General features: G+C 35.1%; 1 protein-coding gene across 4 annotated transcripts; it reads left to right on the top strand.

Annotated features, from left to right (window-relative positions):
• The first annotated feature begins 6,635 nt into the window (after positions 1–6,635).
• LOC110715548 (WAS/WASL-interacting protein family member 3-like) lies at positions 6,636–11,244 on the top strand. 4 transcript variants are annotated; one of them, XM_021894137.1, is made up of 3 exons: positions 6,636–7,842; positions 8,268–9,215; positions 9,751–11,241. In XM_021894137.1, the coding sequence occupies exon 2, from the start codon at positions 8,269–8,271 to the stop codon at positions 9,187–9,189; it is 921 nt and encodes a 306-aa protein (XP_021749829.1). In that variant the 5' UTR covers positions 6,636–7,842; position 8,268; the 3' UTR covers positions 9,190–9,215; positions 9,751–11,241. The 4 variants fall into 3 exon arrangements, with proteins under 4 accessions (XP_021749829.1, XP_021749828.1, XP_021749826.1 ...); XM_021894136.1 differs by having other exon boundaries at positions 10,164–11,237; XM_021894134.1 differs by having other exon boundaries at positions 8,268–11,244.
• The last annotated feature ends 9,492 nt before the right edge of the window (positions 11,245–20,736 follow it).

A 20,736-nucleotide genomic window follows, 5' to 3' on the forward strand; every position in this document is an offset into this window, starting at 1 on the left:
GTTTCATTCGATTATGATTCGACGTGAAAGGTACTCATCGCTGGGTTTGGTTTTGGGGAGACACAAATGGGTGTCTACAGGTATGCCCCCATTAAATCTACAAGTTTTGATACTTGAAGAGTGGAGATGAAGAGCGAAAATTGTCCCACTGGGCGTGCCAATTTGTAAACCATAAAAATTCAAACCTGCAATATATAATTAAAGAGGTAGAAAATATATGTAAACAATTATTTCATTGATAATTTGTGGGTTACGTACAACTCTCGTAAATCTCTTGATTCCTCTCTCCAAAGGGCTAGGGTTTGATATTTGTTTATAGTACGGGGCCTTGTCGGCTTAATCCATACTATAGACCTACAATGTTTGGTAGTAGGGAGGAGATGAGGTCTTTGTGACTTGTTCCATCTGAGCCTTCTAAACCCTATAAATGACCCTCTTTATATAGAGTGTCGTAGAGTAAAAGATAATAATCTATGAGATTATAAAGATAAATATCTTATAATTTTTTATATTATCTCCTTATTTACATATACCTAACACCTAATAATTAATAAAATTTCGGTGTCAACAACACCATTGTATTGAAAAAAATCATCCGAAAGAAGCTCAACAAATGTCTTTTTTGGAGGATTCATAGCAGTTCAAGCAAAGTATTCTCTCGAGGAAAGACAGAAGATACTCAATGTACAATTGTGACTCTCTATTCGTACAGTTAGTTAATGAAAGGATACACAAGGTCCAATTGAATTGTGACTCTCTGTTCGTACAGTTAGTTAATGAAAGTTATATCGTATCATACCTTCCAACTTTAGTCCAATCCCTTAGTATACTGTTTTCATTTAAAAGTCCATCAACCACATTCATAATTTAGTACTAAACAGAAGTAGTCTTGTGTAGTATACATGTGTAGTATATTTCACAAGACAAGACAAGACAAGACAAGACAATACAGGCTTAGCTAGGAGTTTATTTTACTAGCTACTCCAATATAGTACGAGTAGTAATTTAGTACACAATAAACAAACATATACATAGTCATGCTTTTTCTTAGGAGCAAGTACCAGAGATACTACCACTGCATGACAAGCCTGGACAACATTTCCAAGTTAGACCGCACCCATCACCAACTCCTGGACACCATTCGCACCTGGTATAGATAAACTGGCGGCATACATAGTCTGGGCAGCAGTCGCTACTAGTTGAACAGTCTTCACCAGCTGGTATGCAACTCACCGTATTGTCGACAGCAGCTCCAGCTCCCTCTAGCATGATGTTTGAGAGCAAGGGCTGATGATGATGGTTATCGCGATTAGACAAACCATCATTGATTTCACGGCTGGCAGTACAAGTTGTGCTACTGCCTGCCATGACAATCATGCTAATAAGTAGCAAATAACCCCATTTCTTCATCTTTTCCATGGATGATTAAGTAATACTTTAATTTGTGTGTGTAGTTTTATTTTTAGCTTGTCCCTCGGTTTTTATAGGAAACGCTACTACTCATCAGCTTTTCCATGCTACTATGATTTGTTGCAACTGTATATACAATGTATTTTTTCAATTTTGTTATAAATTCATTGAATGGAGATTTCTTGAAAGAAATACAATTTGAACATTTTGGGAAATCTTTTGACCTTTGAATATTAATGTTAAGGAATTGAGGAAAGGAAATGATAGATCTTTAAATCAAAGGAAATGAATACACTTGCTATTCAATTTAATATACTCCAATTTCTAGACTAAAGTTGTTGAAAGAATTTACTTAGCTTGTTTACGAAGTATCACACACACAAAAAAAAAATATACCAAAAGAAAAAAAAGGAATGAAGAAAGTATCACAAAAAAATGGCATCATCAATGGTTTTAGGCGGGGAAAAATTTCATAAGAAAGCAGCACGTATACAATTTTGAAAAGAAATGATGTCAGCATGTTTTATTTTATCCTTTTTGATAGTCCCTTATGGGCATTTTTCACAGGAATTAATAAAAACAAATAAGAATAGTAAAAGTACATTGAAAAAGTAAATTGACATTGGATATGCAAAAAAGTAGAGAGATAAAGTAATAAAAGTACATGGGAAAACTAAATTTACATGGGAAAATTAAATTTGCACAAATATTGTTGCAAATTGGAGGAAATTTTGGTAAAAAAATTAATATTAATTGTTGTTGGAAAAAACAAATGGGATGAACATTTTGGGACTAAAATTTATCCATAAGGGAATATAAAAAGGGGACGGAAGAAGTATGTAGTATAAGTAATTCATGCCACAAAATTTTAGAAGGTAAACAAACAAGGACACAAGGTCCCATAGAGTGGCCAACTGGCCGTAGCCCCATTGATAAAAACAACCAGCCATGATACGTGCTATGCATTTTGGTGAAGGCTGTAAATTTTGGGGGCCCTAGAAATCTAAAATTGAAAGACATATATATTTGCTGATTTAATACATGTTTCTTAAGCATTGTTAGTTACAGTCTTCTTTTTTCGTTTGTCTTTTTAAACTTGAGCCATTTCTTAGCTTATAGTAGTATTTAGCACAAGAGCAAGAAGCCTATAGCTCAGTGGTGCTAAGCTTCAGTTCCCGTGGTAGTGACCCGGGTTCGAGGCTCATATCCCCCCTCTCCTGTGGGTAATACCCCCTTGATATTCCTGTGATAGGAAATTAAGGTGGGGCCCACCCCTTACCCCAAATATATATATATAAATATATATATATAAGTAGTATTGCTTCACTGCCATAAAGTCGAATTTGTCCCGTACTCGTACACCCGGACTCATAACAATCGACATCCAGGGTTACACGACTCTAACTCTCCGGTGTACTTCAAAGAGCTAGATTGAGAACACAATGATCAATGCCCAAAACAAGAAATTATTTTGTGTAACATTTTGGAGTAAAGAAGAGAAGTATATCTTTTAATTGTCTATCTCCCTCGTGAAGTGGAGGATGCTTCAATTTATTGTGGAGTAGTATGTAATCTTTTCCGTGTATCCAAAAAGAAGTGGAGGAGCTTCATTTATATAGAAGTTTCACCAAGCTCAAGTCAAAAGAAGGGAGTTAATATTTCACGGCAACCATGCATAAGAAATCAATCAAAAACCCTTTAACTATGCATGTTTACTAATTATTTAGTCTTCCATCTATGTATTAAACGGCTAGAGAGGAGGAAATATATGATGATCAAAGTCAACTAATTGCCATAATCATGGTATCAATCAAGCAAATTTGAATTTTGATCTTTTGAAGCAAAATCAATGAACCTAGACTTGGAGTTGTACTATGGGAATAAGTGAATAACTCCAACATTCCCCCACATGATTCAAAAGAGCAAAGTTAAGAAATTTGGGCAAAGGATACTCGGTTTTGCAAGTATCAATGTCTTGTGGACTTGAATTGATACCCAGTACTTACAATTGTGTTATGCAGTCATGTAGGGTGGACTTGACCTTGAACCTTTCATGAAGTTATATAAACACAGTTGCGTACTAAACCTTTCTCAAATCAAAGATGTTATCGCGAAATTAAAAAAAAAAGCCCCACATATGCCTGGATTTTTCATGAATGCTCTAGAGGTCCTAGCCTTTGGAACCTCATAGGGGATTGGGCGTAACCCCCACATTCACATAGGTAAGTTCATCAAGTTTGTACTGCCATAAACCACATTTATATATTAAGGCTATGAACTTATTAAGAGTTCTTTAACTCAACCTCATACACATAGCAGTAAGAAGTACCAAATCTCTTTATTAATATGGAATGGTCGTGGTACTATAATTAAGCTCTTTTGTGACTTTGTTTGACCCATTGAACTTAGAAATTTCTAAGATGGGTATCAATCACAATTCACTCCTCATAGGCTTAGACCCATTCCCTTGTGCTGACTCTAGCACCAATTTTTCTATAAAGGCCTTTATTTAGGGAATCTCTAATATTCCTCTCACATCACGTGATCACACAAATCTATGATTAATATTCATGCCACTAGCATGTATATGTTCTTTTCCATTATAAGCTACCTCAATTGTAACTTATAATTCACAACACATGTATTTAATAATGGAGTTGGCTCCCCCCAGAATTGATATCTACTAATAGATTTTGCAATAAGATTGTATAACGTTTTGAGCCAAACCTTCATAAAACTCATCATTGTTGGTTACTTTGTAAGCATTTTTAAACTTGCAAATTTAATTCTTATTTCACAGTACCAAACAATGATCATTAGAGAGCACTTTCATAGTCTCCACCTGTACTATGATTAAGATCATGACAATATTCTCGTTACATAACAACATTAAGTTAGAAGCATATAATTCACAATCATGGTCAAACTAATAGATCACGAGAATAATCATGTGATGACTTCTCACACCATAGCTTTGGTGCTCAATTTAATATATAATAAACTTATTTACCTTGTATTATTTCTTACAAGGACACATACTTAGAAAAAATTCCTCCGCTTTTAATTTCATAACTAAGTTGTCATATTAGTTTGCAATATAAGCGTTCATTTTTTAAACCACCATCAAAACATTAAAGGATAATAATGCAAACAAGACAAATGAACGCACAAACTTAGTCATGATGAGAAATAACAAAGATAGTCAATCACCAAACCTTCAGTGAAGTTATATCAATTTCTTTACTTTCAACTGACTCATGAAAGTCAACATTACATCCAATGGATTTATTATAGTTAGACAAAACTGACTTTCACAAACTTCGATAGATCACAAATAAGGGCTTATATTTAGCTTGTTTCTCTCCAAAATTAGCACACACAAGGACATGGTTTCTTCATATGGTTATGGATATTTATCCATCACTTTTTGAAGACACCCCACGACTTATTCTAATCCTCCATCCTTTCTAATTAAGAAAGAAAATTAAACTTAACTAGTTTGGATCATAACTTTACTTCATGCTAGTTGATATATTCATCAACTTCACAAAAGAAAGGTCAAAGAGAAACATGAAGCAAATTAAATTACATGAATCAGATTGCAAATTATCATACCATTGCAATGATGAAATACGTTCTTAATGTGACACATATCATTAATAAATTCGAAGAATAACACAACTCAAGTCATTCTCAAATTAATATTATGTCAAACACAACGCTTTAAAACATAATGACATAATTCTAAAACCAATCAAATTAGCACACTCAATCTTGATCACATATTAGGTCCTTTAAATAGTATATTCAGCATATTCAACAATCACAATATCATAGAGCCTCAAAAAATGACTACGAAGCACACCAAGCTAAAGAATATTTCACCTTAAATCGGTACCCTCACACAACAAGCATTTTATGTTATCACATAAATAATATGTTATTCAAGGGATACTTAGACAGACTCTCGTGAGATGGACCTTAGCTTTAGCCAGCATAGTGAGCTGAAAACATTAATAACCCTACATATAGGTTACATTACACAAAGCTAAAATACATGCTATATATTTAAAAGACCTTTAAAACAAATTAGGCTTAATCCTCTTCTATTATGCGGATTTTTCATAATTCCAACCATTTACCATCCTAACTCCTTTAGAAATGATCAAAACAAAAAAACTTACAAGTAGAATAAAATTACATATAGAATTTTATTCTCCAAGCTTGATAAAGGAACTAAGTCATCATGAATTAACTCATATAGATGTCACATTTGCATAGGATGTGATAAACAATTGCCTTAACACAATTATCATATCTATTACACACGAGATCAAGATCAAAGACACACAAGGCTCTTCAATAGCCACATAACCAAATCCCAATCAACCATGACTCTTAATATTGAATGTAACACAATAAACAAAACTCCATAACTCACAACATAAAACCAACAACGGGCCATGAAGTGTTTTTATAGAGGCTTCCCTTCTCATCATACTCATAAAAACAAGCCAAAATAACTCGGTAGTTAGCCTCAAACAGTAACATAAAACCCCAAATTACGCAACAATGCTTAATATATACACTGCGTGTAAATTTAAGAACACACGAAATCAATTGTGTATATATAGCCATATAATATCAACATCAAAGATCCACAATAAATAAAACTCTTATGGTCTCCTTCCTTGATGCACTCCACCAATTTGAGCAAACTAACGTACCCATTACACAAGAATTAATCAACATATACTTTTGCTTTGAAACTTGTATATATAAAAGACACTCGGTATGAATTATGTGTGAGAAAAACATGTACGAGAAGGTTATTGCTACTTGATTATAAAGCATGCACTTCATCAATATAGAATAAATAATTAGGAATTATATACACCATATATATTCCACTCACATTGATAATATCACATACGATTCAAAAACACAATATAAATTCCAAAATCCATGGCTTTAAACAAACAATAAATAATAGTCCTTTGTACCACAAACAAGTGTCACTATTAGCCACAATAGAAATTAAGAATTTCGACTTTATATTGTAGGAAATATGACTAATAGCAATTAATAATAATAGAACAAACTTATCTAATTTAATGTCGTGGCGTGACATAGCATCACTGCCCTAAAGTCGAATTTGCCCCGTACTCGTACACACGGACTCATAGCAATCGACCTCCGGGTTACACGACTCTAACTCTCCGGTGTACTTCAAAGAGCTAGATTGAGAACACAATGATCAATGCCCAAAACAAGAAATTATTTTGTGTAACATTTTGGAGTAAAGAAGAGAAGTATATCTTTATTTATTTTTTTTTGAAGCAAAACGGGCAAATTGTATTAATTATTCAAAGCAAGCTTATCCATCAATACACAGGGTGCAATATCCGGGGGGCTATGATTAACCCAGATTTGCTCATCCCCAAAAGGGAAGAATCTAGCTAAATGATGTGCAACCATGCATGTTGCCATCACGCTTAACATGAACAAAAGAAATGGAATTAAAGCTACAGCTAAGTGCTAGAATGTCTTCAAGAATGGCATCCAGCTCGGTACAGTAGACCATTGATCTTCCCAGCCTGCTCACAATCGCTTCACAATCTGGTTCAACCACCACATCTTGCAGCCCGTACCTGATTCCTAGTCTGAGAGCCATAACAATTCCCTTAGCTTCTGCAATCATGGGCTGCCACCATGCTCTGGAGCGTCTCATAGCAGCGAAGATAACATCACCCTTGTGAAGTGGAGGATGCTTCAATTTATTGTGTATCTCCCTTGTGAAGTGGAGGATGCTTCAATTGTGTATCTTTTAATTGTGTATCTCCCTTGTGAAGTGGAGGATGCTTCAATTTATTGTGGAGTAATATGTAATCTTTTCCGTGTATCCAAAAAGAAGTGGAGGAGCTTCATTTATAAAGAAGTTTCACCAAGCTCAAGTCAAAAGAAGGGAGTTAATATTTCACGGCAACCATGCATAAGAAATCAATCAAAAACCCTTTAATTATGCATGTTTACTAATTAGTCTTCCATCTATGTATTAAACGGCTAGAGAGGAGGAAATATATGATGATCAAAGTCAACTAATTGCCATAATCATGGTATCAATCCAGCAAATTTGAATTTTGATCTTTTGAAGCAGTGGCGGACCCACCCTTGGTCCAGGTAGGTCACGTGACCTAGTAAAAAAAATAAAAATAAATTTAAATTTAAAAAAAAAAACAAAAAATAACGGACAGTACTGGAAGGGGAAAAGAAACAAAACAGAGACCAAATCCAAAATACACGCACTCTCATTCTCTCAAATCTCAATCTCTCTCTTCGCTCTTCGTGACTCACTCGTCGCCGCACCGCCTCGCCGGCCGCTCCATCCGCATACACACACACTCGGCGCTCTTCGACTCTTCTTGCTGCTAGGTAAGTTTATTTTTAAGTTTTTAAATTTTTAAATTATACCCAAATTGTTGAATTCTTGGGTTGAGTACTTGAATTTGTGATTAATTGAGTTGATTATGTAATTTAATCTAGTCAATTAGTGTGTGTTCTATTGTTTTTTGAAATTGTTGATAATTTATCAATTTAGGGAGTTAGGGTTTTTGAATTTTTTTTTTTAGGAATTGAAATTGTTTCCTGTAAATTGATAATTTGATATTATAAATTGTTTCCTGTAAATTGATATTATAAATTGACAGTAAAATTGATTAATTGATGATTTCATATTAGAACTTAGGGTTTCGGTTTTTTTTTTGGAATTGATTAGTTTGGATAATTGCATATGTGGATTGTAAATTGAAGCATTTCTGGTTTTCTTAATCTAATTGTTAATGTAACTTAATTTTCAGAATGAAAAGGAAAAATATGTGTGATATCACAAGTTTCTTTGGTCCGAAAAATCCCCCTCCTCCACAAAGTCCTCCTCCTCCACAAAATCCTTCTCCTCCACCTCCTCCTCCTTTACAAGATCCACCTCCTTCACCACAAAATCCTTTTCCTCCACCTCCACCTCCACCACCACAAAATCCTTTTCCTCCACCTCCTCCACCACAAAATCCTTTTCCTCCACCACAAAATCCTCTTCCTCCACCTCCTCAAAATCTTTCTCCACATCAAGAAAGTGAACAACATTCTTCTCCATCACATAACTTTACTCTCAATGAAGATGGACAATTTATTCCTGAAGTTACTTCAAGTCCTAGAGCTCGGGTTGATGATGGAAGATTAAGTGAAGATGATATTGCTAATCTTCCACAAGACCCGGGACAAAGGAGAAAAATGAGTGATTTTCATCCTGATGATAGAGATTTAGCGAGGAGGACATACCTTCAAAGAAAGCCTTGCCAACCTCAAGATTTTGAATATCCTCAAACATTTTTCGGAACCAAGAGGCGTCGATTTAATGTCAAATGGTTTGATACTTGGGGCTCTTGGCTGGAGTATAGTGTTTCCAAAGATGCTGCTTTTTGCTTCATTTGCTATCTATTCAAGGATGATAACACTGTTGGAGGTGATGCTTTTGTTTGTGATGGTTTTCGTGGTTGGAATCGATTAAACACATTTCGAGATCATGAAAGCAAACACATGAGTGCTCACCATAAAGCTATGACTGCCATGGAGTTATTCAAGCAACAAAAGGGTAGTATTATCACTGCTCAATCAAAGCAAACGGCGGAAACTAGAAGTGCTTATCGTAAGCGATTGGAGGCTTCAATCACAACCATTAGGTGGCTTACTTTTACTTCAGGGGCTACCTTTTTGTGGTCATGATGAAAAAGAAAGTTCATTGAATAGAGGTAATTTTATTTCTCTATTAACTCTTCTTTCTAAACATGATCTTGAATACTCCAAAGTTGTTTTCAAAATGGCACCCGGTAATTGTCAAATTACTTCTCCAACTATCTAAAAAGATATCATCCATGCTTGTGCAAAAGAAACAACTAAAGCAATACTTGAAGATCTAAATGGTGGTTTTTTTGCTATCCTTGCTGATGAGTCTGCCGATGTTTCCGATAAGGAAAAATTGGCTCTTTGTTTGAGATATGTTGGTAAAAAGGGATAAGCAAGTGTGTGAAAGATTTCTTGGTGTTGTGCATGTTGCTAATACTACTTCCTTGACTCTTAAAGTTGTTATTGAGTCATTACTCATGGAGTATTCTTTGACTTTCTCTCAAGTTCGGGGTTAGGGCTATGATGGGGCAAGTAATATGCAAGGTTCAATCAATGGTCTCAAAACTTTAGTATTGAATGAATGTAAACAAGCATACTTTGTACATTGCTTTGCTCATCAACTTCAATTGACACAAGTTGCCCTTGCTAAAAAAAATTCAGATTGTGCTTGGCTATTTGTTGATGTACTTGCACCTCTCTTGAACTTTGTGGGAGATTCACCTAAGAGGAAAGAATTTCTTCGAGAAAAACAAGTTGATCAAGTTGTTGAGGCATTATCCTTAGGTGAAGTTGAATCGGGAACTGGTTTGAATCAAGAACGTGGCTTAGGTAGACCTTGTGACACTCGTTGGGGGTCTCACTTTAAAACAATTTTGAATGTGCTTGATTTATATCCTACAATCTTGAATTCGCTTGATTCCATTGCCGAATTTTCTGATACAGTTGATTCAAATAAAGCACAATCTATCACACACTTGTTGATGTCATTTGATTTTGTATTTGTGGCACATTTGATGGTTGCTATATTTGGGATAACAAATGAGTTGAATGTGGCTTTGCAAAAACATGATCAGGATATTGTAAATGCAATGGAAATGGTTGATGTAACCAAGTTTAATCTGCAAAAGTTGAGAGATGAAGGATGGGATTCTCATTTGGAGGAAGTTACTTATTTTATGGATAAACATGGAATTGAGGTTCCTAATATGGAGGGGAGATATCATGTTCCCGGGAGAAGAATGTATAGAGGTAATGGCCCACAAGTGACAAATCTTCATCATTTCCGGGTTGAAGTTTTTCTTAGTGCCATTGATCTTCAACTACAAGAATTGGAAAATAGATTCCCGAAGGTAAGTAAGGAACTACTTGTATGTATGTCTTACTTTAATCCCACTAATCGTTTTGCTTCATTTGACAAAAGTAAATTGATTCAACTTGCCAAATTCTATCCTAATGAATTTCCAAGTAATGAATTGAAATTTTTTGGTTATTCTCTTGATAATTTCATCGTTGCTATGAGAAATGATGAGAGGTTTTGGAATTTGAAGAGTCTTAGTGAGACTTCCGTGAAACTTGTTGAGATGGGAAAGCATGAAACCCATGAACGAGTGTACTTGCTTTTGAAGTTGGTTCTAACTCTACCCGTTGCTAGGCAAGTGTAGAAAGGGTATTTTCAGGAATGATGCAAGTGAAAGATAAATTGCGTAATAGCATGGGGGATCAAATGTTGAATGATTGCTTGGTTACTTATATAGCGCGAGATATGATTTTGAATGTTGACATAAATGAATGATATTATAGATCGATATCAAAACATGAAAACTCATAGAGAGCAATTGTAATTTCCTTTATTTGGTTGTAATATGGATATTTATTACTTTTGGAATGTATTTTTTTTTTTAAAAATATTAGCTTTTTTTAAAATATTCTTGCATTAATTATTGATTAGTAGTCGGTGGTGACCTAGCACCCGAAAAATCCTGGATCCGCCACTGTTTTGAAGCAAAATCAATGAACCTAGACTTGGAGTTGTACTATGGGAATAAGTGAATAACTCCAACATATGTACTACAAGAGGATTCGGGTGAACATTTTAGGACTAAAATTTGCCCATAAAGGACTATCATTTGGGGACGGATGGAGTAAGTTAATAGATTGGGGAAAATGTCCAGAATTGTCTACAATTCAGACATGAGTTTAATCATATGTACAATAATGTACAACACATTGCCCGGTATATCTATCATTCTAATCCTAGAATTCTAAGATTAGACTATTTTCAGGTATGAAGGTGACAATAATAATCACAAGTACCAACCCAAAAGGAAGAGGGGAAGGGTTACCCAACCAAGCAACATTCATAAGTTCCTCTTTTGCAGCAGCATAATCAGGGAAGGTGAGTTAAATAAAAATCATCATCTGACAAAATTACATATAAAGGCATCCATTGAGCAGCCGCACCAGCCACCTCATATGACAAAGTTCATCACATCTTATAATGCTAGCTTCCCATTTACTAAAAATTCTACCGTAATCGTCGGCTACGGACGACTACAGACGACTATGGACGACTACGGTAAGAGATTAAATCCCATCCGTTTATTTTTTTATTGACTAATCCTAGCTGTGTAATTCGATACCTCAACAAAACAGTCATCATGTCTAGTAATCAAGTCATTGCATAGTCATCAAATCTAGTCATCAAGTCATTACACAATCATCTAGTCTAGTCATCAAATCATTACATTCATCAAGTCTAATCATCAAGTCATTAACTCTAGTTTGGTTAAATTTATTTTTTCAAAAGTTTTTTTTTTTCCCTTATTTTTCAAATTATTAAATTCTTATATTTTGTTTAATTTCATAATTAAATTGATCATCATATAATCAATAGTTAAAAAAATTAGAAAAACGATGACATTCATGACAAGCGAAAAATTGAAAATTAATTGAGAAACATTAAACGGACAATGGCAGCCATTGATCGAAATTTGCAGTTCTCGAAGAATAAAAAAGAAACAAAACATTATAAAAATGAAAATCTCCAAAACATGGGCAATAAAAAGCTACTGTGTACGCTCCATGTCTTATTTCTTTCTTCCCCAAATCTAATGAGTACATACAAAGATCATAATTCATGGAGTTTGATATAAGTGAACAAATTAAATGAAATCGATCAATCGTTTTTCTCTGTTCTTGGATGGAAAATGATTACTTTTTTTAATTGGAAGATATAATTTCAAGATTCATCCGCAATTGTTTTTTCATTATAATTTTTTTTTTGTTGAATAGCAATCCGCCATTGTTAAATGTTAAGGTTTAATAAAGGTTGAAGATGAATAATACTATTTTAATTTTTTTTTTAAAATTCCTTTATTACGTGCGTTTATTAGGGAAACAAATATTCCCTACCTTATACTTTAACGCTCAATATTTTATACAATTATGCTAATCATGCGTTTAAATTCTTATATTTAATTTAATTTCATAAATTAAAATCAATCATTTATTTGTATTATCACTCATTATATAATTATGTCTTAACATTTGATCAGTCGTACATTCAAGATTAATACGTATGTCAAGAATTAATTTTTGATTTTTATTCATTTAATGATATTGGGATTCATTTTTAGATTAGTCACATTATTTTGTGTTTAACTTTGATTAGTCATATGAATTCATGATTATTATCCGCCATTGTTGAATGTTGAAGCTTTTTGCATGATTTCAGGGTTAAATAAATAAAAATAAAATAAAACAAGATAATTAACTAAAACTGATAAGGTGTTTCCATGATTTTAGCTTCATTTTTTTTATTCAAGCAGGCGTTAATTTTGGAGGTGTTTCTTTTTTTTCTTTTAAATATACAGTAAAGGCGTGATTTGGGAGGGTATCATGATAAAATATTTCCTTATATTTTAATTATCAATTATGTAAATAATTTTTTTTTCAAAATAAAAAATATTTAAATAAATAAAAATAATATCTTAATATATAAGAGGGAGGAATCTGTTCTATAGATAAGTATCATCCTACAAAATATGTTAATTAATTTCATATAATATTTTTATCAACAATAAATAATTTTCGTTAACAATATTTAGGTTTTATAAATTGGGGAGGATGTACAGGTAGTCAGGTACAACTATTGACGTACCTTTTTTTATTTTTGTATATATGTAATTAAATTATGTAATATGGATTGTTATAACTTTACAAGAATATTTTCTCTTGTTAAGATTATAATAACGCTTATTGTTTAGTGAAATGGTTTGTTTGTATTTTTTTAAAATAAAATATTACATTTTTAATTATAACTACCAGATGAACGGATTTGTGCAATAGATACACGGTTTATTTTTATTTTTTTTATAATAGTAAATGTCAAGAGTTGACAAATTGAGCCTATGATCTATATTATATTAAATACCCTAACACATTGGAAATGCCCAATCAGTGTTTGGTATGGTATCAAACATAATACAGTAAGGTCTAAGATGATTCGATGAACTAATTGATGTAATTGTTATTCATAATGAGAAATACCACTTTAACAAAAAATATTCCTTTCCTTTTTTCTTTTCAAAAAAAAAAAATCTTTTTAATTCTTTTTTGTCCTTTATAATAATAATAAAAAGTAAATGATAGAAATGCGTATAAAAATAGATTATATGGTAAATCTCATGCATAATTGCATATAGTAGTAACTAGTTTAAATCCCGTGCAATGCACGGTTTTTACTTAACCTAATTTTTAATTACAATATTAATTTAACAAAAACTTGAAATAGATACTTGAATTTCTTTTAAAAAAACAAATAATAATAATAATAATAATAATAATAATAATAATAATAATAAAGGGAAAACAAAACTTGAGTTTAATATTATATTGATGTCAAAAGTTATTGATCATTAAACATTTGTTTTTTAAAAAAAATAATAGGATTTTACATAAGAATTAAATTTTATGTTATTAATTATAACCCGTGCAATGTACTTTTTTTTAGAGAAACATGTGCAATGTACATACCTCAACGTCCTAATTTTGTTGGCATGTTTTGACCGGCACAATGTTTTATAGCTTACTTTGACCAATATAATGTTTTATACAAATTTAATTGACTTTTTTTTGTGATAATTAATAATCAAGGTTTTTTATTTTTATTTATTGAATTGTAGTGTTATTATTATAAATAAATCAACAAATATATACTTCGTAATATAAGTTAAAGAGTCAATCGAGGTTGGAGCAAAAAAAAAAAAAAAAAAAACTTCGAAACTGGAAAATTTTATCGAGCACAGAAAGCTGCTGAGGCATGTGGGAAGTAGCGTCAGGGGCCAGAGCTTGGCGCCAGACTTTTAGCCGTAGCGCCAGACGCCAGTATTGGCGCCAGGCGCTACAGTTAAAAGCTGGCGCCAGTCTCTGTTTGCTGGCGCCAATTTCCCCCAATACCGAGCCAGAAATATGCTTTCTAATTCCGACCGGTTTTTCTCACTTTTCTGAAACCCATATGTGTTCTACATATGGACATAACCCTCTGGGAATTCATGCTCTATCTACCCGATTGAACGCTCCGTGCAACAAAGGGTACATCCGAGATGTTGAATTCACCAAACCATAGAAGCGAGTTTTTTTCTAAAGCTCGCGGTGTCCCATCCACTCGCGCCAACCCTTCACGATTAGGCTTCCGCGCGGTGCATCCGGACAATTAAACATGGACCCTCTTTGACTAAACCATATCCCGAACTTTAAAGAACTAGAGCCATGGTTAGGTTGCGAATGCATTGCATCATGTTGTGCCTACTTGACTAATTGTGCATTATTTGTTGTGCATATATATTCTATATTTCTCTTAACCGTTTGTTGACTTGTGTTGAGACTAAATCAATTAATGGCTTAAAGAACTTTTCCTAATTAATTAATTAGAGTCATTAAAGTCTAATATTTTAATTGGAATTGACCTAGTACGACTTTAGGCATACCCCACTTGACTAATAACACCGAAAACTGTCCCAGACCGAAGCTCCAAAACTGGCGCCAAGGTCTGAGCTGTAGCGCCACACTATGAAGTGTAGCGCCTGACGACACCTCTGTCATCTGGCGCCAAGCTCCACAGTGTGACGCCAGTCCTGTCGCTTGGCCGACAGTTCGGATTATTGGTCGAGTCATCACCTAGGGTCTAATCAACCAGTTTGCTAATTAATTCGGTTAATTTTCGCTGTCAATAACACCTTGTCAAGTCATTAATCGAGTCTTGGTCACATAGTCTAGCCACATGGTCATGACACGAGTCTCAACATGTCACCTACACTCACTAGTCTTAACACGCACTTTGAGTATATATCACCTTGACCATGTCTTAGGTTCATGCATGAGTCGGTATTTCCGTCATTTGAGTTGGGGGTACATTCTACTCCTAATTCTTCATATCCCTCCATCTAAATCTTCTTCACATTCTATTCCAATCTTTCTTCACTTCCTCCATCCATTGCATGTTGAATAAAGTTTGAGTCAAATAATTAACAATAAGTATCCCCAAATTCCTTTTCCACAGTACTTGGTCGAGGAGAGAAGGGCAATTAATCAAGAACAACCTCTTTATTCAAGTCTCACTTTTTGATAAACCGATTCGTCAAAAGAGGAAGGCTAAGAAGATAATGGCAACTCAAGAGGAAGTTAATGAACTTAGGAGTCAATTGACTAACGTGACTGAGACACTGAAGCTACTCACACTCAAGGTCGATGATCCCGTGAAGCAACAACAAATGAACCTCATGCAAAAAAGTTTGAGGAAACTATCTAGCGATTATAAATTTCAGGGCATGAGTTCACAAGGGGTCTCGCTGGACAAGGAACTTCTTTCACATAAGTTCAACGCCACTAACATCCCTAAATTCAAGGCAACAGATAACCCTTACTTTCATCTAAGAGCTTTCGAAACCATAATGAACATTAAGGGTATCGATAAGAAGGTTTTCCCCTCTCTATTCTCACTATCTCTTGAGACTGTTTGCCAACAATGGTACTTCTCCCTTGACAAGGAGAAAACCTCAACCTGGGAATTGATAGTAAACGCTTTCATTGATAGGTACAAGTGCAATATTCAAGTTGAAACCGACCATACACAACTTGAGATGCTAAGACAAAAAGAGAATGAAGGCTTTACTTCTTTCTTTAATAAATGGAGGGAAACTTCCGCCAAGATGATTGAGGTCCCCACCGAAAAGGAGTCTGTGAGGATGTTTATCAAGAATCTCCAAGAAAAGTATTCAAAGCACTTAAAATATCAACACAACTTAAATACTTTTAAGGCCATTTATGACATCGGAATTGAAATCGAAGACGACCTCGCAAAGCAAAAAGCTACTAACAATAGTAACCACGGTGGCTGGAAAGGAAATAAGAGCGACAATCCTTCTTCTTCCGAAAACGCCCACTCTAGTAATAATGTTAGTACCTTTTACCATAATGGTGTCTTAGCCATGGACAATCAAGGATATAAAAGGAAACCCAGGCGAGAGTTCACACCCATTGGAATGACCTACGATGCTGCTTTCGACCATCTCTATGATTGAGGATTAATCAAACCTATTGGCCCTACCGAGGATCCAACACCAGAAAATCGATCTTCGAGATAGAATCTAAATTCCTATTGCATGTACCATCGAGGAAACGGTCATACCACTAATGAATGCTACAGGTTTCAAAATCTCATTCAAGATCTCATAGAAGCAAAAAAGATCTCATTGCCTCTAGCTAGCGAGAAGATTGGGTGATGATGAAGCGAACAACACAAGACAAGAGGCGAGCTGCAACGACAAGATTTCATGGCCTCTTTTTCTATTTCTCTTTCATTTTTCATTTCCCTAATAAGTCTAGCATAGACACCTTTCTTTTCCCTTAGATTACTTTTGTAGATTCTCTATTTATTTTCCTTTAATAAAATGAGCATTTATTCCTTATATATGATCATTTCATTATATTGCATCAAATATTAAAAAAAAAAAATCCATGTCGAATTAAGCACAAAGTATACCAATGATTTGAGGCACCCCTTGTAGCCACATCATATCTCCTTTCACCCCTCAATTATACATCCTTTCTTCATAAACCACTTTGAGCCTCGTCTAATGATAGACCTTTCATTTTTCAACCCACATCTACCTAACCTTGGGATGGGATGGTGTGTAACTTATGCAATTCTAAAAAAGGCTTGAGCGTATTCAAAATACTAAATTAGCAAAAAATAAGCAAGCAAAAATAAATAAAAGTGTACAAAAGGGCTAGTGTTCCAATGTCTTTGATATGAAAATATCTTCGATAAGAACACGTCTCAAATTGCGTCTCTTATCGAGTGCTCGGTACCGTGCCTGAGAAACATGAATGCCAAGTAAGTGATAGACCGCATGATCGGGATTGCCCACACTTATAAAAATAAAATAGATGCTAAAGCAAAAAGAGCTAAAAAAGAGTAGGAACTCGAGCATAAAAATACAAAGATTCAAAAGCGAGGTTGCACACCTTGGGGGCTTATCTAGGGTCTTGAGCCTTTATCCCCTTCTTCTTTAAACCTTTAGCCTAACCACGTTACAACCCTTAAAAAGACCTTTTTGAGGTATACACACACTTGTGCGAGGTTCGGCTAGAGCTACGTTCGGCCTGATTCCTAACGGATACGTAGGCAACCTCATATCGAGGTGCGACCGTAATAAAAATGCATTCATATTCACATTCACACACTTACACCATGATCATATCAAGGGATCTCTTATGCTCATCCCTATTCACTTAGAGCTAGACTTAAGGGTTTGATCCCTACATCATTAGCTTACCTAGCCTAAGAGTCACCACCATTTGACTCTTTTCAATATATTTTCCCACACACTTAGCCCTTGCGGCCTAACTTTAGTGTCACTTTCACACACCGCACAGATACATGACCAAATATACTTCCCTTAGGAACCCTTTGTCATGAAATCTTAACGCTGAAGCATGCCTTGTCATATCAACATCATATTCATCATTGCATCACGAAGTATGAAGTACTTAGCCTCCGTGCCTAAGTTACCCAAATACTTTCATCATTGAGTCAACCATTGAGATAGCCTAGGATGGATTAATCCTTGCACCTTGAGAGACAGTATCAAATGACATTTGACTAAGCTCATTCAACATGCATCTCCAAACTTCGATTCTTTTTCACGTCTTTCTTTTTCGGGAGAAATTCGGTACCCTCCACAAAAATGACGGAGAATTTTTGCTTTTTTGCATTTTTGAGTTGCACAATCATAATACAATACACACACGAGTCATGTACACATTGAGTCATGTCGTGTCATATCACTTTGATTTGAGTCTAACACACGTGTCATTTCACTTTGAGTCGAGTCAACCTCGAGTTAGTCAATCACAGTGAATCAAGTTTATACCTTGAGTCGTGTCAAGTCAATGAGTCAAGCAATGCTAAACCTTAGGTCAACCCTAATATAATTAAAAAGATTGGCAAAGTTCTATAGTAAAAAATAAACACAGGTGCAGCAGAACAGGGAAGACCCTATCACAGCGTTCGGCGACAGAGTCAATTCTTAGCGCCAGAGATATCTCAGCAGCGACAGTATAACAATTTCGGGTTCCTTGGTACGCCAGTTAGCCCCTATAAGCAATTTGACATGATTAGTAGTCGGCTCGATTACAATCGTAGTAAGTGATTGACCTGACAAAAAATCGTCACACTTAGCTTAAGCGCCTAAGTATTGGCTCATTACAAGCACCAAAGCATCGGTTTAAAAGCAAGCACTTAAACGACAATGTTTCCAAATATGGATTGTCGCGCATTCTTATTAAACGGCAAAGTTTTCCAAAAATTGGATTGTCATCCCTAACTGACAATATTTCCAAAAATGGATTGTCGTGCAACGACAATTTTTCCAAGATTGGATTGTCATCTCTGGCAAAGTTTCCAAGCGTGGATTGTCGTGCTCCTTCTTTGTTTGGCAAGTTTTTCCAAGTTCGGATTTTCATACATTCATTCGGCTCGTTGACAAGTTTTTCGAGATTGGATTGTCATACACCTAGTTCCTTATGGCAAAATTTCCCAAAGGATTGTTGTAGGTCTCTATTCATCATAAATTTCGGCAAAGGTTCCTCGACGTGGATTGTCTTCAGCAAATGGCAAATTTTCCCGAAGTGGATTGTCGGTCAACTCTTTTTGCAAATGTTCCAAGACGCGGATTGTCAATAGTGGCAATATTTTCCCAAAAGGATTGTCGCATAGCGTTGGCAAATTTCCAAGATGGATTGCTTTCAAGAGTTATATTCTAAGATGTGGATTGTCAATCGTAGCAAAGTTCTTATGAAAGATTGTTACGAAGCATTGGCAACTTTTCCAAAGATTGGATTTTTGGCAAATTTTTCGAGATACGGATTGTCGCTTCATCGTGGCAACATTTCCACGGATGGATTGTTACAAAGCATTGACAACTTTCCCTAAATCTGATTGTCATTCATCATACAAGAGTTGTGTTGGCAACTATTTCCAAAGAAAAGAGGATTGTCATCACAGCAAAAGCGCCGACATACTGGTTCACAAGCAGCAAAGCGCCGACGTACTGGCATAGCAAACATTAAAAAGCAGTGATCTTTTCGAAGACTATCATAGCAGAAAAAGAAGCTCTTTGTTCAAGAGACGATTGAACATCGAGGCAGCAAGACAACATTCCCTAGCTTGCGGAGAGTTGTCACAAACAACTGAGGATTGTTTCAAGAGAAGCAATCTTCGATAGTATTCCCTAGGATGCGAAATATTATCATAGCGGAGGAGGATCGTTTCAGGCGAAGCAATCTTCTATATTGGAAGCAGTTACAGGCGTAGCGGTTTTCAAGCGGGATGGCATTCTCTAGCTTGCAGGAGGTCATCAAAACAATCGGTTACTTTCAGAGACGTGTGCTCGACGGTGCAAGATACGCGTTTCTTAACTCTTTTATCTGTTTAACTAATGCTATTTTTGCAGGTATCGGCGTTACAAGAGTGGTTTAGGATCTCAGAACATTCTGAATCATTCTCCGTCCCTATCGCTAGTTTGACTTTTGTTTTCGAAACTTGCGTTTCTCAAAACTCAGTCAAAGTGGGGGCTTCCGTAGACACCCATTTGTGTCTCCCCAAAACCAAACCCAATGATGAGTACCTTTCACGTCGAATCATAATCGAATGAAACGAAAGTGTGGAAAGTCTAGTCTTGCGGAAAGTTTTTATTTCTTTTCTCTTCTTTCTGTTTTTGAAAACTTATTTTAAGAAAACAGCCAATCCAGTTTGGTTGGTCCATGATATGGGTCCAATAGTAGTGTAGTTGGATGGGGCTTTCCAAGAGCTTTCCAACGATATATTATAAGCCCAATTCCGATGAATATTGAGAAGTTATGGCCAATTTACTAAACTGGGCCCGGTTTGAGCTTTATGTACGGCCCAATGATCTAGGGGAGGGCCTAATATGATTTATCATTCCTAATGCAATTAGGAATGGTTTTAGTCTTCTAGATTCTTCTAGAAGGTTCTTTTCATTCCTAATTCAATTAGCATTGATAAATTGACTTTTGTTGACTTTTCAGAGTTTTAATCAAAATCAAGTAGCATTTTCGAAGAAA

The sequence above is a fragment of the Chenopodium quinoa genome, unplaced genomic scaffold (genome assembly GCF_001683475.1).
Source record: "Chenopodium quinoa cultivar QQ74 unplaced genomic scaffold, ASM168347v1, whole genome shotgun sequence".
Lineage (NCBI taxonomy): Eukaryota > Viridiplantae > Streptophyta > Magnoliopsida > Caryophyllales > Amaranthaceae > Chenopodium > Chenopodium quinoa.

What these genes read in the sequence shown, in the direction of transcription:
- LOC110715548 (XM_021894134.1), top strand. Translation starts at nt 9,627, where the DNA reads ATGCAAGGTTCAATCAATGGTCTCAAAACTTTAGTATTGAATGAATGT.